General features: G+C 38.2%; 1 protein-coding gene across 1 annotated transcript in view; it reads right to left on the reverse strand.

Annotated features, from left to right (window-relative positions):
• The window catches only part of CFAP95 (cilia and flagella associated protein 95), a gene marked incomplete at both ends in the record, with an annotated part of 67,291 nt that overhangs the window by 15,673 nt on the left and 33,672 nt on the right, over positions 1-17,946 (reverse strand). The window contains one exon of the mRNA XM_079790314.1: positions 17,605-17,673. Within this exon, the coding sequence (XP_079646440.1) occupies positions 17,605-17,673 (69 nt within the window). The remainder of the gene's footprint in view (positions 1-17,604; positions 17,674-17,946) is intronic.

Below are 17,946 nucleotides of genomic sequence, written 5' to 3' on the forward strand. Positions count from 1 at the left end.
ACTATGCTATACTTTTTATCGCTATTTTCAAGTGTATTCTTTCTGCTAGAATAAAAAGTTTTCTGTAAAGCAATATGCCGTGTTAACTTGGTCGGCAGACTCATACACCTCGTGACTGCATCATTTTCTTTTGTGCTTGATTTAATCTCATGTCATTTTGTACAGGAACAGGCTTGCATTCTAGGTTTGTAGCCCAGGAGGAATAATAGGCTATACCATCTAACCTAGGTGTGTAGTGGGCCACACCATCTAGGTTTAAGTAAGTACACTCCACCATCTTTGCACAACAATGAAATCGCCTAATGATGCATTTCTCAGAGTGTGTCTTTATTGTGAAGCAGTGTGTGACTGTACTTCAGTCCCGCTTGAGATCTACTGAATTAGAAAGTCTGAGGGTGGGCCCAGCAATCTGTGCTTTAACAGGCCTCTAGGTGATATTGATGCACATTAAAGTTTGAGTACTGGAAACTAAGAGAACAAAAATTAGAAGTGTAACTTTCAAACCAGCAAATAGGACTTTTTTTTTTTCCAAAAGAGACCAACCTAATACAAAACAATAAATGTGAATAACAGAAAGGAAAGTCAATTTCTGCTTAACAGACAAATTAAAATAATAAAATTAAATATCTTTGCAATCACAATGAAAGTAAAGGGGTTAAACCCATCAGGGATAGTATTTTCTCAGACTTAAATTGAACACCAAATTGTGTTATGCAGTCTGATTCTATGCTTTTATACCTAGAATTATTTTCAAATGAAGTTTGAAAGCAAAAGAAAATAAAAAGATATATCATACAAATATTAACCAAAAACTATTAATTATAAAGATTCACTAATTATTACCTACTGATTAAAGGAATAAGTCACCAAGAATATATGACATACTCAACAACACATTAAATATTTAAAGCAAAAAATGACAGAATCACAAAGATAAAATGACAATTCCACAGGCATAGAGGAGGATGTAAAACATTCCTAGATCCTTCAGTTCCTTAAATCCAAATTCCTACAGACATCCTCCAAAACTATACATATCACCAGCAAAGCAAATAAAATCACACAATTTTCCATGCATGCAGCATAACAGAGGCCAGAAAAGACTACAAACTTCAGTTTACATGTAGTGAGGAGAACAATCCAGAATTGGTAGAATTAGATCCGAGCCCAAGCTGGAGCAAAATCGGGCAGGGATTGCATGGAAGAGAGGAGAGAGTGGCAACTCCCCAGTGGGGATGGAACACAGAGAACATGGACCCAGAAATACAGCATCCTTCTCTGATGGGAAAAAAACTGAGACCAAGTCTGAGACTAGAGGATTTGAACATTGGCTTTCAAGAAGGAGGCTTGGAAAGTATGCAAGACCATAAGGGCAGCCTTGGTATGCAATGATTCCAAGGAAGCGGGGGTGGGGACAACTAGCAAAATAAAGAAAAATAGGAAATCAAGCCCAGAAATTAAGGGTCCTAGAACCACCACTCCTCCAAAAAATAAAATATAAAATAAAATAAAATAAAATAAAATAAAATAAAAGCCATTAATGAAATAAAGTTCACTTCACTGTTCTAACAGAAGAGGGCACTCTTGAACTAAAATATTGAGGAAATGGTCCAAACTTCTCATTTCCCCCCTCCATAGAATTTACCTGATTGCTGCTAGGCCAGGAAAATTAAACATACTTAAAATGTAAAAAAAAAAAAGGCAACATTACTATGAGAAGAAAACAGTAAATAAGAATAAAAACTGAGCTGATGAAACTCCTCCCCAGAAACATTCCTGGTCAGAGAAGTCCTCTATCAGCTTTTCTATTCAACGATACACTAGACATTCTAACGAAGGCAGTAAAACAAGAAAAAGAAGCATAAGTATAATAATTGAAATGGAAGAAACAACATTTTCATTGTCCACAGATAATAAAATTGTCTACATCTAAAAATCTAAGAGAATCTTTGAATCATAACATTAGGCAAGTTTCAGGATGGTTGTTGGATATAAGATTAATACACAAAAATAGTATACTCATATATCAGCAATAAGAAATTAGAAAACATGACTAAGTGGAAAAATCCCATTTATAATTGCAATAAAATTTCTAAAATTCCTATAGAAATACATGTAACAAGATTTATAAGATATTTATGGAAAAATACAAAATTTATTGAAGGACATAAAATAACTCCCTTGTTTATGACTCAATCAATATATGTTACATATGTGTATATATGTATATATACATATATATGTAATTTCTAAAATGTTTACAGTCTGACATATATATAGATTTTGATTAAATTATAATTTAAAACTTCTATTAATCAAAAGACAGCATGAACAGTTAGAAGAGAAGCTATAGAATAGAAGATGTCATAAAATTAATCAAAACAAGATTAGTACCCAGAATAAAACATTCTTACATGTCAATTAAATACGGAATCCCATAGAAAAATGGACAAAGCCTTTAAACAGTCAATTCACAGTAAAAGAAACCAGATGGCTAGTAAATATTTTAAGATAAATTCAGTGATTAGTGAAATGCCAAGTAAAACAACAATGAGGTACCACTTCATACCCATAAGATTGGTAAAAATTAAAAATATTTTTAAAGATATGAAAGAATGTGTACATTTATACACTACTGATGGCAGTACCTTGCTAAATTGAAGGTGCATATATCTTAATACCCAGAAATTCTGTTTCTAAGTATAAAGAAATCCTTGCATATTTACTCGAGGAGACATGTATAAGGATAGTCAATGCAACCTCATGTGTAATGGTGAAAATCTGGAAGATAATGTCCAACAATAGAGTGAATATATTGATGGCTATATAAGTCATTATAAATAATTTCTCTAAAAAATATAAAGCAAATCCGGTAAAGATGTTAACTTACATTTATAATTAGGTAATGAGTAGATAAATGGGAGTTTGAATAGTATTTATATGTAAATATTCAATAATCTTAACATGGAAATATAAAGAACATATTCCATAATCTTAAGATGTTTAAGTATTAATAGATGACAATTAACTTATTTGCCTATCTTTTCTTTTCCAAAGTTATGACTCAAATGATATGATTATCAGTCAAATATCTCAGTTTTGCTTTGAGCAGGCCAACCTTGCAAGGCAGTACTGGGCATCTCTCTACTCACTTAAAGTAGGCAGAAACCCATTCCATCCATGTTCAGGCCCTTCTCCCTATCTTATTATCACCTCCCAGCACAGAGCCTGATACAAGATAGGCACTGAAAAATATTGAATGAATAAAGCAATAAAAATTAGATATAAAGAGATATATATTTATATTGAGAAAAAAGTAAATAGAAGTGGAAATTAAAATATTCAGTTATTTCTTTTTTAATCCTCACCCAAGGATATGTTTTAATAATTTTAGAGAAAGAGGAATGGAGAGAGAGTGACATTGATTGGTTGCCTTTCGTACATGACCCACCTGGGGAATGAGCCCCAAGCCTAGGTATGTGCTCTGACAGGCCGGACTGGGAATTGACCCCACAACTTTTCGGTACAAGATGATGCTCCAACAATTTAAATACTGAATGGCTTTCAGTCAGTTACTTATAAACTCTTTATGATTAGCACCCTCCCCCCTTTTAAATCTGCATAACAGAGCAACAATCTTTAAGTGATATGTTTCATCAAATTTGAAATAAGATGGTCTTTTAAGAATGAAAATATTTAAAAATCAACATAAATTTTCCTCTTAGATATCAGCTTAAAGCAGTACCTGAATAGAGAATATAAGAAAAGAACAAGTCCATTAGAAGAGAAATGGCCTTCAGAGAAACTCAGGAAAGCAAGAGGTGAGAAAAATGAGGGAGGCATCTTCCTGGGGAAGAGCTGTCCTGGCTCATAAACAGACTGCTCTGGTTCTGGGAGCAGAGATGGATTACATCAACATCAGTGCTCCAAACCAACAAATGGCAGCCAACGATGACTTTCATTCATTGTCTGGAGCCACCAGGAGCAAGCCTGTGCCTCATGGTGCTGCTTACTACTCCATCCCTACCTATAGCGTGTAGGTCTAAATATCAGCCTCCAGCCCACAGGCAGCCAGGGCTCTCCAGTGGGATTTCTTCAGAGATACCAATGGAAAAGGGCCAGTCACTCTCCTGAGATGAGAACCCTGGGCTGTAACATCCCTACATGCAGAGGGAGTGAATGAAGACAATAGGAAGAGAACCCTGGAGGTTTTCTAGTCCCGATTCCAGCAGTCTTTGGAAACCAACTCTTCCATGGAAGTTCCCAGTGGTATTCAGTAATTTTTAAACAAACTCTTCTTTTGCCCAAGATAATTTTAATTGTGTCTGTCACCTACAACTGAAAGAATCCTGGCTATTACAACCAGGCAATGAGTCTGGGGCCATTGATTATTGTGATCATATAATTAACGCCCCTTGCCCTGAGGCCAAACACTCTGAATAACATTCTGATTATAGTTTGGCTTCCTATATGTTTTTATTTAAATCACTAGAGAATGCTTTGATTAGGCTGACATGACTGGTGTGCTTGAATGTTTTATTTCTCATTATAAATTAACTATTAGAATTCTGGATTTCTTTGTGAGTTTCAGGAGCACATCAATCTTCATGGGTCAGTCAAATTCTGAAGCATGGATAAAAGGGAAGGAAATGTAAAACTGAATACAAGATTCTGATAAACTCACCAGGATAATCCATGCTGTGAGGACACTTGGAAGTTGGACAACTACTTTCACCTGGCGCTACCCACAATTTGCCACATGTGCCCCCATTAACCTTTAATGGATGTAAGGCAGAGAACAACTAGAGATGCTTTTGTAAGATGATAGAGGAAGAGAAGTCTGATACTCAAGTTATCATTAAAGCCATGGCACTTGTTAAAATACCCACACCTGCCCTAACACCAGTGTTAACTTGTGTAAATCTATGATGAGACGATGCACTAAAACCCACAGAATCGCAGTTCTCAAACCTGGAAGAACTTTAAAGCTCAATTGCTTCCTTTCAGTTTTGTCTGGAGGAAAGGAAGGTAATTCCTCTCCCAGCTTCCCAGCAGCCAAAACAAGGGCATATGACCTCTACTCAGCAAACAAGATGGTCCCACCTCCGGGTTTGAATCTGAGTATGTGACTCAAAGAAGCAGAGCATTAACTTGGAATTAATCCCATCGCTGGCAGCAGCCAATGCTACATTTATTATTTAAGATGAGGGCCATTATTTAGTCAGATTACTTATTTAGCCAAGGGTCCAAGGGGTCTACCTGACTCTGTGTGGTAGGAGGAAAGGGGGAACTTACATCCACTCTGGGAAATTCTGTCTCATTCTTAACAGCATTAATCATTTAAAAATAAAATATATTGTGCTGAAATGAATATCCCTGTTATTTCCTCCCCCTTTGACCTGCTGAATGAAGCCACACAAGACAAATCTGATCAGTGTTCCACAGCTGCTGAATGCCAGGCCTATGTTTTAGAAATCAACTTCTAAGGAGCTAATGTCCAGGAGATAGAGAAGGAAGATATAATGGAGGACAAACTGAATCTGCTTTTACTCCTGATCCAAGCCAAGCCCTTGCTAAGTACCTTAGCAGTTTGGAAGCAGCTCTCCCCTCCCATCAAGAACACAAACTGTGGACCCAAAGATTCTAGTCTTTGTTTAACACTAAGCAGTCATGGGGCCTTGAGCAAGTCACTTAAACCCTCTGCATCTTAATTCCCCATTAGTATCTTCTCCATAAATATTTATAGAACAGATGGGTGGATTAATTAATTAATGAGGAATTTGGATTCCTTAATTCTCTCCGCTTTGATTTCCTCCTCTATACAATTAAGAAAATACCTACCAAATGGAGGAAAGGAATAATGGATAATGCATGTGGAAGTACTTTGAAGGATATGGAGTATTACATAGATTTAAGCATGAAGAACAATGTCCTATAGTGGTTAAGGACACAGACACTGCAGTCAGACAGATAAGACAGGAGTTTGAAACCCAGCTCTGGTGCTTTTAGAAAGTGACTTTACCTCTCTGAGCCCTTTTCAATGGGGATAGTTGCAGCATCCATTCTCAGAGAATGAGAAGTAAATGAAATAAGGCACATAAAGGCCTTAACTCAGACACAGCATGTGCTCAATAACACTAGAAGAAAAAAACATAACTGTAAGGATACTAATCAAATAGTGGAAGGACATGGTTCTCTTTGCATTTTAATTGGATTATTCAAGCTGCATAGTGGAGAATGGATTGCAGGGGAGGCTGAGGAACTAGTTAGGATACTTAAATTAGCAATTGGTCGAGTCAGTGACCTCTCTCCTGTTCCAGTCTCAAATATCAACCCATTTTCTGACATGCTCTTCCTCCCATCTTGACTGCCTCAACGAGAATAGCCCCAATGACCCCCAATTGCCAAAGCCAGAAGCTTGGGAATCAAGATTGAGTCTTCTTTACCCTCATAATTAATCAGTCATCAAGTAAATGTCTATCCCTTTCAATATATCTAAAATCTGAACCCTTCTCTCCCTCCACACCACCACCAAAGTAATTATAAATAATGGTATTTTATGACAACCACATAAATTTTCACATAAAGAGAAGTGCCAGCAATATTAACTAATGTTAATAGTCAGATTACTTATTTAGCCAGGGGTCCAAGGGGTCTACCTGACTCTGTGTGGTAGGAGGAAAGGGGGAACTTATATCCACTCTGGGAAATTCTAACACACATGGGATAAAAGGAGTGTAGAAATTAAATATAAATTCCACAGCCAAGACATTTTGAAAATATTTACCACTCACTTGTTTTGTTAGCTCATTAGTCCCAAAAGTTTGAACTGCTTGCATCCCTAATAGATTAACAATGACAAATAGGTCATTATAAATATTATAAATAGCCTATTTATAGGTCAAATAATGGTAGAAGTAGCCATATAATCATGGTAGTTAGAGGCATAAAGGTTGTTTCAATGATTTATTTCTGTGGTTTAAAAGTTAGTGGCTTAAAATAGCAATCATTTTATTATCTTTGATTATTCTGTGGGATGACTGGGTTTAGCTGGGTGGCTTTTCTGCTCTATGGGACATCACAGCTACAGGCATCCAGGTAGTTGACTTATCTAAGATAGCTCAAGCCCATGGTTGGCAACTGGTTTTGCCTGTTGTCTGGGAGCTCAGTTGGAGCTGTCAAATACAGTGTCTTGGTTCTCCATATGCCCTCTTCATGTGTCTTCGGCTTCTCACAGCATGTCAGCTACAGTCCAAGAATCAGGAAGTAGCATCTACCAGTCTCCTTAAGTGTGTCTACATTCAGATGTCCCAGAACATCACTTCTGCCACAATTTATTGATCAAAGCCAGTCACAAGATCAACCCAGATTAAGAAGGCAGGCAGATAACCTTTGCCCCTTGATAGGAGCTGTGGCATGCTTGTACAGAGTGGGAGGAATTGTTGGAGGCCACCTCAGGAGATTAGCAACCACAATATGTAAATCAAATACGCCTATCTTCATATTTCATGTGGAGGGCCTTAGTGAGCACACCTGAATACACAAAGAAACCTGACCTTCAACTTGGTGGGTGCAACTTGATTAGCTAGTCTAAGGAAGTTAGATACAATAAAGGCTTGTAAGAATATTCTGAGTTAGCATATTATGATGCCCTAACTTTAGGTCTAACAGGTTCTATATCATGTGCTTTCACAAAAATTGTCTTATCAAATTACTTGAATTACCCTACAAGGATAGCAATGAAATAGGTTATTGTTACCCACCATTAAAACACTCCTGTGCCAAGGCGCACAACTCAAGTCAGGATCTAAGTCACAGCCCCAAATATTAATGAAAGGATAAGTGTTCCACTTAGTCATTTGGCTTCAATGTACACCAGCTAAGGAAGGACATCTTATAGGAAGGAGTAATGCAAAGAGCAATAGCAGGTAGGCTGACTCTGAAGTCATTTCAGCACATTTGGCCAACTAGAAAAGCAATCAGTTACTCAGCACTAGCTAAGCCACCTATTCCTGGGAGCCCCAGTTGGTGATATGACCTCAGGCAAGATTCCTGAGGGACAGTGTCAAGCCAAAACCAAGGTATATATTAGGAACCATTAACCCAGTATGTTTGAAAAATTGATTCCAAAATTTCAAAAGAGATAAAGAACCTTTTCCCAGTACTTCCTTTATGAGCTTGGCACTCAAGGCCTGGCATGCCAAATGTAGCAATGATCATCTCCATGTTTACAGAGGAAAGTGATGTTCAAAGCTCTCCTGGTTAGTCTATCATTCAGAAAGCAGCATAAAAAAAAATGGCTAAGACCATGAAATTTGGCATTAGATGCTCAGTTCAAATCCTGGCTCATTATCACTTACTAGCTATGTGAGTTTGCACATGTTATTTGATTTCTCTGTGCCTTTAATTTTTCCCTCCATAGAAAGTAGATAATGATGGAACCAAGTCACAGAGTTTTTGTCAGAGTAAATGAGTTAGCATATGTAAAACCCTTAGAATAGTGTCTGGCACATAATAAGCACCATGTAGGCATATGCTATTTTTAGTATTAGTCTTTAAGTTTTAAGTTACAGAAACCCAACTTAAACTTAATTAAGAAAAAAACAAAAACAAAAAAGGAATATATCAGCACATACAAAAAGAATGTCTTCAGAATTCTTTTTCCACACCTCTGCTTAGCTTCATTTATAGGCAGATGCTCCCCACAGCAGCAAGATGCCCTCTGTAATCTGCCACCCGAAGCATGAGAGAGCATCTTGCCCTAAACTCCAATTATTATCCTAGAGTGTTTTTTGATTGGCCCAGCCTGGGTCATGTAACCAACACTTCGGTTTGTGGGGGAGAAAAACCAGCCCATCCATTATATGATCTAACTGATTGGGGGAGAGGATGCTATCCAAAAAGAGAAAGCTGTACACACAAAAACAAAAGGTCCTACAATGAGTAAGATGGGGAATCAAGAATTAAATTCCAGTCTGTCTCGCTCCCATTCTACAGTCTTTTTACCACACCACTCTCTCTTCACATTTCCTTTGTTGTTACCCTCATCACTGTCATGGCAGGCAATTTTTAAAACTTTTTCTTCTGGAAAAATGTTCAACACCTGGGTGGTATTTTACCAAGAGTTTACCCACCACACAAGTGACTGAACAGGAAAAAAGTAAATGCCTTGCGCTTTACTTTGAGAAAAGAAGAAGAAGAAAAAAAAAACACCTCTCTTATTATTCACATGCAGTCCTGTTCCTCTGAAGAGTGCCAAAGGTTTTACAGATGCTAAATGTACCCGTGAGAGAAATAAATTGAAGGTTTTAAACTGTGGCCTAAGCTTGCTACTACTAGTGTGAAGTAATCACTCCACACACATATGGATAAGTGCTTTATGCCAACAATGAAAACTTAACTGCCTGAACTACTTTTTGACCTCATTTAACTTGTCCACTTATGTGACTTCAGATGCCTTTCTCCTTAGAATCATAAAAGTTTAGAGCAGGAAAGGATTTTACAGATCATTTGGTTCAATCCCCTCATTTTCCAGATGGAAACCACTGAAGCCCAGAGAGGGTTATTAGCCAGCACAAGGTCACATAGCAAGTTTAGTGCAGGTCCAGAAGTAGAAGTCACATCTCCTATTTTCCCATAACATGCCCTTTCTGGAAAACCACACCGTGTCCAAAAAGCTACACAATGATCCCAAACACTGTTAATCTTTCTTCTCCAGTCACGTGGATCACAATAAGTATTTGGATGAATTCTGGAAATGACACATTTGTCCTAAAATGTCAACATACACTAGTCACTACAATCAGGAGGCAATGAAATTGGGTAAAAATAACAAGACACATTGGTTTGGGCTGACCTTCTAAGAGGTCTACCTTTTATATCTTTCCATCCTCCAGTAGGTCGTCAGTACTCCTGGGCTGCCCTCAAACTGACCCAGGCTTCCATGGACCTACTTCTCACCCAGAAAATACTCTATGCCACAACGGGATTTTCCCTGTAAAAAAACTAACTTCTCGTGTAAACCATTATCCCAGGAACACACACAGTTATATATGCATATTTAAATAAGCACTTCTGAGAAATAAGCTCTTAAAATTATATTTATACTTGGATCTACTTGATGTGGTTTTTGTTGTCATTGTGTGTTGTCCCATTCATTGTTTTGGTTTCTGGTTGTTTGTTAATGGTCACAGCTGTAGTCCAGTTATTATACACAGAAAACCTTACTTAGAAGGAATCGGCTACAATAGTCTTGTTCTATGGACAAATTGTAAAATGATTTTATATTAGATAATCATATATCCAGGGGCCTTCTGATAATTAGTGAGTTATTTTTCCATGTCTCATAAAGAGTACCTCCAAATTAAGTGAAAGTTCCTTGAGGATTTTTGAGAGCAAGACAGGAGGGCAAAAATGACTTGTAAGTTAGCTTCCTACTTATATTCATATTCCCATCACTTTTCCTATGTGCCTTAAAGAAAATGTGCCTCTCATTACTTTTCTACACCTTTCATATCTCTATCCATGTAGTAAAAGCAAGGTACGCTGGAGAGCCCTTAACATGTAACTGTACCAATTTGAGACTATAAGAGCACTGTTGGCCCGGCCAGCGTGGCTCAGTAGTTGAGCTTCACCTGTGAAACAGGAGGTCGAGGTTCAATTCCTGGTCCAGGCTTATGCCTGGGTTGCAGGTTCAATCCCCAGTGTGAGGTGTGCAGGAGGCTGCCGATCTATGGTTCTCTCTCTCTCTCTCTCTCCATGTATTATGGAGAGAGAGAGCACTGTTGATGTCTAAGAGGCCATTGAGCCTCCTTGCCTGTCACCCCTTCCATCACTGGCCAATGCCAATTCCTTGGAAACTCATTGATGGAAATGCAACCAACTCTCAAGAGGAACAATAGTTCTGGTTCTAGATGAGCTCAATTAGCCTCAAACTATATAAATCTCATTTTTAAAATTTAAGTCATTGATACCACTTTTAGTCTCAATATGACTACTCCTATATTATAATTTAATTTTTTCTCTGTCTGTGACTTATGTGAAAGGAATTTATCCATAGAGTCCTTTTCTCTATTTAAGGTCAGGAGTGACAAGTCCAGTGGTGTCCAACATCCTAGTTATTCTGATTTTTAGTATGTTTCACTGAGATGTTTGCTGCCAGTTTAAGGAGGAAAGGTGGTGTATCTTCTTCACATTGGTTTTAAACTAAGTAGGTAGGCTCTTGGTTAAGTTGTGAGAAAAGAAACAAACTGTCCAATGCCATCACAGCATAACAGATATTATATTAAAAATTAATATAAATGCATCTGACTGATGTCTCCTTAATAACAAAGCTATACCTGTTTTCTGATTTTTTGTTGTTGTTAAGAGGTAACCTGAGGTTTAAATTTACATTATGATTACAGCTTTTCTTTTATAAGTTGAAGCACATTATTTTGGTCCATTGAGCAAACTCATTCTTATTCATTGCCTTTTAAAGTTGACATTTAACTTCCACAGCTGTACAGTTGGCAAGAAGCAAAAGAATATTTAATATTCAAGAGAGCATATTCTAAAATACCACAGCATTCTATTGTATGGAATGCCCTGTAATTAATGTACATTAACCGAAAGAAAGAATTGCATATGAAATTAGCAGAGAACGGTTGAAGGTACTCATATATTTTATTTCTTTGTTAATTCTCATTAATCAAATAAAACAAACAAGTAATTCTAGCAATTCAAACCAATAAGAGATGATTTTTGAAAAGACCTTGTCTTCTAATGAATTTACTAGCATAGAACTGAGATCAACTTTTGGTTATACAGGCCTTGACGCCCTAAACCAAATAAGATAGGAATTAACCACACCCTTTCCCATTACAATTTAATGTTCATCATCAGAAATCATTTATTCAGCCAAGAAATAATTACTGTGCTTGTGTTATAGGTCAGGCTCTCTGTTAGGCACTAGGGATAGAGCTGAGACAGTCTTGCCCTTCAGAGCACTGACTTTAGAGCATGAAGGACAAACAAGAATGTAATCAACTGCAACCAAGGTGGATAACGTTGTGATAAAAGCAGCACACAGTGCTAGACAGACCCACAAGGGACCTGCCATGGGGGCTGAGGGTAGCAGTAGGAAGGGAAGCTCCTCTGGAGGCGGTGACATTTCAGATGAGACTTGATGACTTCAGAGTTAAGAATGAATGTACATATGAAAACATGCTCAAAGTCACTAATCATCCCAGAGATACAAATCAAAATGACAATGAGGTACCATCTCACACCTGTCAGAATGGCTATCCTCAACAAATCAACAAATGACAAGTGCTGGTGAGGATGCGGAGAAAAAGGAACCCTCGTGCACTGCTGGTGGGAATGCAGACTGGTGCAGCCACTGTGGAGAACAGTATGGAGTTTGCTCAAAAAACTAAAAATGGAACTCTCATTTGACCCAGTAATCCCACTTCTAGGAATATATCCCAAGAAACTAGAAACACCAATCAGAAAGGATATATGCACCCCTATGTTCATAGCAGCACAATTTACAATAGCTAAGATTTGGAAACAGCCTAAGTGCCCATCAGCAGATGAGTGGATTAAAAAACTGTGGTACATCTACACAATGGAATACTACCCTGCTGTAAAAAGGAAGGAACTCCCACCATTTTTTAAAAATATATTTTATTGATTTTTTACAGAGAGGAAGGAAGAGGGATAGAGAGCTAGAAACATCGATGAGAGAGAAACATCGACCAGCTGCCTCCTGCACACCCTCCACCGGGGATGTGCCTGCAACCAATGTGCATGCCCTTGACCGGAATCGAACCTGGGACCTTTCAGTCCGCAGACCGACGCTCTATCCACTGAGCCAAACCAGTTTCAGCGGAACTCCTACCATTTGCAACAGCATGGATGGACTTGGAGAGCATTATGCTAAGCGAAATAAGTCAGTTAGAGAGAGATAAATATCACATGATCTCACTCATTTGTGGAATATAGTGAACACTATAAACTGATGAACAAAAACAGACCCAGAGACAGAGAAGCATCGATCAGACTGTCAAACCTCAGAGGAAAGGTAGGGGAGGGTGGGGGTAAGGGGGAGAGATCAACCAAAGGACTTGTATACATGCATATAAGCATAACCAATGGACACAGACACCACGGGGGTGAGGCATGAGCAGGGAGGGGAGGGGGATCATGAGGGGATAAGGAAACATATGTAATACCTTAATCAATAAAGAAAAAATTTTTTAAAAAGAATGAATGTATACCTTGCATCTTGCTTCCTCAAAAAGATCTACTAAAACCACATTAAAGATACTTTTAAAAATAATAAATCCACAAGAACAGGGAAAACAAAAAAAGAGATAAGAGAAACAAATTTTGAAAGCTCAAAAGAAAATGGACAAGTGGTTCTGACTTAGCAGAAAGCTGAGTCCTAAAGCAGCAAGGGAGGCCTGGGGGAGAGCTGTTTGAGAAGCAGTTAGAACTCCAGGCCCCAAGTGCACTCCACACTGCTGGGTTATTGCCAGCAGAAAGCTAGAAATGTATTCACTGGAAAGGGTAAAAGAGAAAGTCCTTGATCAACAACACGGTTCAGTGACCATACACAATGAAGTATTAATATTGATGTCCAAGCAAATTGCTCTGCTGGCTACAGGAACACGGCCCCAGCCCTTCATTTTTCAGATGGGTGAGAGATTTCTCTGGGGAATCTGACCAACCCACACAGAAAGACTAAAATACTGACACAAGGGCTTCTGCAAAAAAAAAAAAAAAAAGAAGAAGAAAAAGACCCACCTAGACCCCTCCAGTGAAATTCCAAGTCAATAAGTCTTACTCACAGGTCCAAAAAGCCTCATCTCTTAATCATGAGGAGAATACCAAGGATTAATTTCCGAGCACTTGATGGAAACCCCTAGCATGGAAGATACATAACTACAAATAAAAAATACAAACAGAAACAAGAGAGCATTCTTGGACAAAATAAGAGACTGTATGTGTGGAAGAAAAAAATAAAGAAAAACAAACTATCAGTGTAACATCTCCAGATAGGTAAAAGAAGATATTGCAGTCATAAAATCAAATAGTGGATCCTATAAAAACAGAAGGATTTAGAAAACAAAAATTGAACTCAATAGTAGGGTTGAAGAAACAGAGAACAAAGTAGATAGTAAAGACAAAAATAAAATAGAAAAGATAAGACAATTAAAGGACCAGGGCAAGCAATCCAATATCCAAATAAAGACTTTCCAAAAAGAGAGAACAGAGAAAATGGAAGGTATAAATCATCACTGAAATAAATCAAGGACATTGTCCTGAACTGATGGGTAGGAGTTTCTAGACTGAAATGGTTCACCAAGTATCTGGCCCAGCTGACTTGCACAGCACTTACCATACGTGCATCAGTTACCCTTCTAATTGTTTTACATAATTAACTTACTTAATCATCACAATAACCCTATAAAATGGGTGCCTTTATAATTATTACTCCCATTTTACAGATAAAGAAACTGATGTACAAAATGTGCCCAAGATCTTTAAGTGGAAGGCCCAGGATTTGAAGGCAGGTAATGTATGCCCAGAGCCCACTACACAATACACAGGAGAGAGCACCATTGTGAAATTTCAGAGTATACCAAAGACAGCTCTAGCTGATTTTTTAAAGCTAGGGGTACTAATTTGATAGTGCATCCAGAGCCCAGGCTCTGATCAATCATCTGAGGTGAACCCCATGCAGGTTTCCTTCTCTTCAATATCCTGTCCTACAAATTCCAGTGCTATCAGAAACTCTAAATTCCTATTCCCATCTCCAGGCTCAACAAGAACACTGCTCTACACTTGGGTTCACCTGTCTATACCACAGCCAGAAAAACTTCTCGGTGAGTCAGGCACAGAGCCTCACTGGTTGTTGTCCAACACTTGACAACAGTCACCTAATATATTTGTCCCCTTCTGCAATTGTTCATGGCAGGATAGTAAGTCTGCAACCAGCCCTTTTATACCCACATTTTTATTTGACCCTCACATTTAAATAATTATGGGATCGAAATTATTTTCCTTCAATACTTTAATGTTATGCTCTTATATCCAGTATTGCTGTTGGGATATTAATGTCAACTTGATTTTTATTATTTTGTCTACATTTTATGCTGTTTCCTTTATTTCCATAAATAATAAAGCTTTAACTTTTTGTTCCATTGGTTTTAAATTCCTGTGCCATTTGCTCCATCAGGTCTGCTTCCTCTCGTGTCGGTTGCCTGTATCTCATTCTTCATGATGCTTTTGTTCTTTAGATGTGTTATGAGTTTTTCAATTGAGACTTCATCTGTGTTACTCCTAAAACTATCAGTTGCCTCTGCTTTTGATGGCTACATAGGTAGTCCATTGAAAAGGGAGGCTAGCCCAGCCGGTGTGCTCAGTGGTTAAGCATCGACCTATGAACCAGGAGGTCATGGCTCGATTGCTGGTCGGGGTACATGTCCGGGTTGCGGGCTTGATCTCTGGTGTAGGGCATGCAGGAGGCAGCCAATCAATGATTCTCTCTCATCATTGATATTTCTCTCTCTCTCTACCTTTCCCTTCCTCTCTGAAATCAACAATAATATATTTTAAAATAAGAGGCTAAATTGGTGTCTTCACTGTGAGTGAGGGAAATATGGGTTGAGTGCCTCTACTGCAGTTTGCTGGCTTAACTACACTTCTTTTCCCCGCCATTTCTTTCTTCTTAAGATGCACAGCCCAGTTCTTCTGTATCTGAGACTGCTTTCTCTAACTAGCATTGGGGAAGACAACCCAGGGTCCCACTGGCTATCTGTGGCTGGCATTATAGATCTCAATGCTGATATCAGAGCTTTAGGGAGGGAGGTTGTTTGACATCAAATTCTTTATTATGTAGAACCTTGGCTGTCTCAATTTCTGCCGTGGACTAAAAACAGCAGTCAAAGTCCATGCAAAAATCCAACTTTGAGCATATGATCCAAGTTTGCAAACACAACAGTTAAGAGTCTTTCAGATCCAGTCTAAGCCTGACCCAGTGAGATCACGGCTCCCACCCTGGACTGGACCAAGACTCCAGTTAGAGACTTCATCTTTTGCCTTCTCCCCTTTCTGCTCCTCCCATCCCCTAGCCTTCTCCTGCTCTAGCCCTTTATTTTCTTGTGAGTTTCTCAGAGTTTTGATACAATTGTTAAAGTCTGCCTCTGGATTCACTATGCCTTCCCATGTCTTTGCTGGAAATCCCAGACTTCAATGTAGAGGAGGGAACCAGCAGGATGCTTTTAGCCCATTGCCTTGATGGAAGCCCAAAGCCCATTCTCCTCAAGGATCATACTGGGGATACTCCTTGTTGACCTTCCAGCTCACATAGAGGTGCTGCATGCTGTGAGGAATGCAGGCCAGCCAGCCTTGCTGGAGCAATCGGAGTTAGAACCCACAGGGTTAGAATACCTGCCCAGAATTACTACAGGTGACTGTGAAATGAGGTGAGACTCCCCAACTCTCCCAACCTCAGGCAGACTCAGCAAATTAGCTTAGTTCTAATGCCAGACAGTTTTCAAAGCAAGCAAGCACATTTAAATTGCTGGTGACAATGACACACACTCATATCTTCATAATGCACAATTCAATACTTAGAATTTTGTCATGCTTGGAAGTACCTGTATTTCTACATCATTTATCTCTATATCATACAGAAATTATAAAAGTTTGTATTCTCTAAACAGATGAGTGGAAAGGAATCTCTTTTCTGTAGTAACAAGTCGTGCCACCCCCAACATAAATTTTATTTCTTTTATTGGCAAAGTTACTAGTCTCTTGCTCTATTGTAAATTCTCATTATTCACAGTAATGTTCTATAAAGTCACTACAAACACTGAATTAGCAAATGCTGAACCATTAGAGAAATATGGGGTTAGATACTTAGGAGTCTCTGCTTATAATATTTTCATCAACCAACCAATATGTAACTGGTTTAAAGACACCTTATTTAATATATATTGTTGATTCATTAACATTGGACTTACAGGCAACAGCATTATAACTCATGCCTGAAGGAAGCTTAATTTAGCACACTTATTTTTTCCACATCACAGCCTCTTGTGCTTAGATATATCAGATAGCACTTTAACACCATACAGTACTTGGGACCATTTCAAACAGCAAATTCATCAATTAAAAAGAAAACAGTCACTCTGTAGACCTTGAAAAGGACACTTGCATACAGTGCTAGAGCTGAAACAAGAGGCAGAGCCTCACCTGTGCAACTTAAACTGGGAATGTATGCATCAGGTGGCTCAAATTTTTCACCACACTATATATGTTCACTAATGACTGCAACAACACCCCAAGCATTGATTTGGGGGTTATAAATAATTTTTTAGTAAGAGAATTTGCAAATATGAAATCCATAAATAAGATGGGTTGACTATTATTTATTAACATTATGCACATTGATAAAAAATAACCTTTTGTTAAAGGAAAGAAGTCTGAAAGCTGCCATATAAAGGGCCTTTTGTTGACTTTGGTTCGCCCCTCACACCTTCACCCCTGCAAACAAACCTCCTTAATCACTAAGAAACATTTTGTGCAATCTGCAGCAGTTTAAGGACTACTTACATTTTGCGCCGATCTGGTGGGTGTCTAGTAAAGAGAGCTCCAAAGCCTGTCATAGGCAATCCAGTGTCCCTGGAAACAAAATAACAATTTTAGAAGCATGTCAGACTGACATTTATAAACTATCAAAGCCATAGAAAATTAACTTGGAGCTAAATTTTTATGATAATTATTTTTAAAGGATATTCATGTTTACAACTTTATGTACTTTGCAAAATAAAATGTCCCAATGTGTAAATGAAAATGTCAGTATTCCGTCATTACTTTGACTGCATTTTCCAATAATCTATACTAATAAAAGGGTACTATGCAAATTAGACCGGGTCGACCGGCCATCTTCCGGAT

The sequence above is a fragment of the Cnephaeus nilssonii genome (genome assembly GCF_951640355.1).
Source record: "Cnephaeus nilssonii genome assembly, chromosome: 14".
NCBI classification, from domain to species: Eukaryota; Metazoa; Chordata; class Mammalia; order Chiroptera; family Vespertilionidae; genus Cnephaeus; species Cnephaeus nilssonii.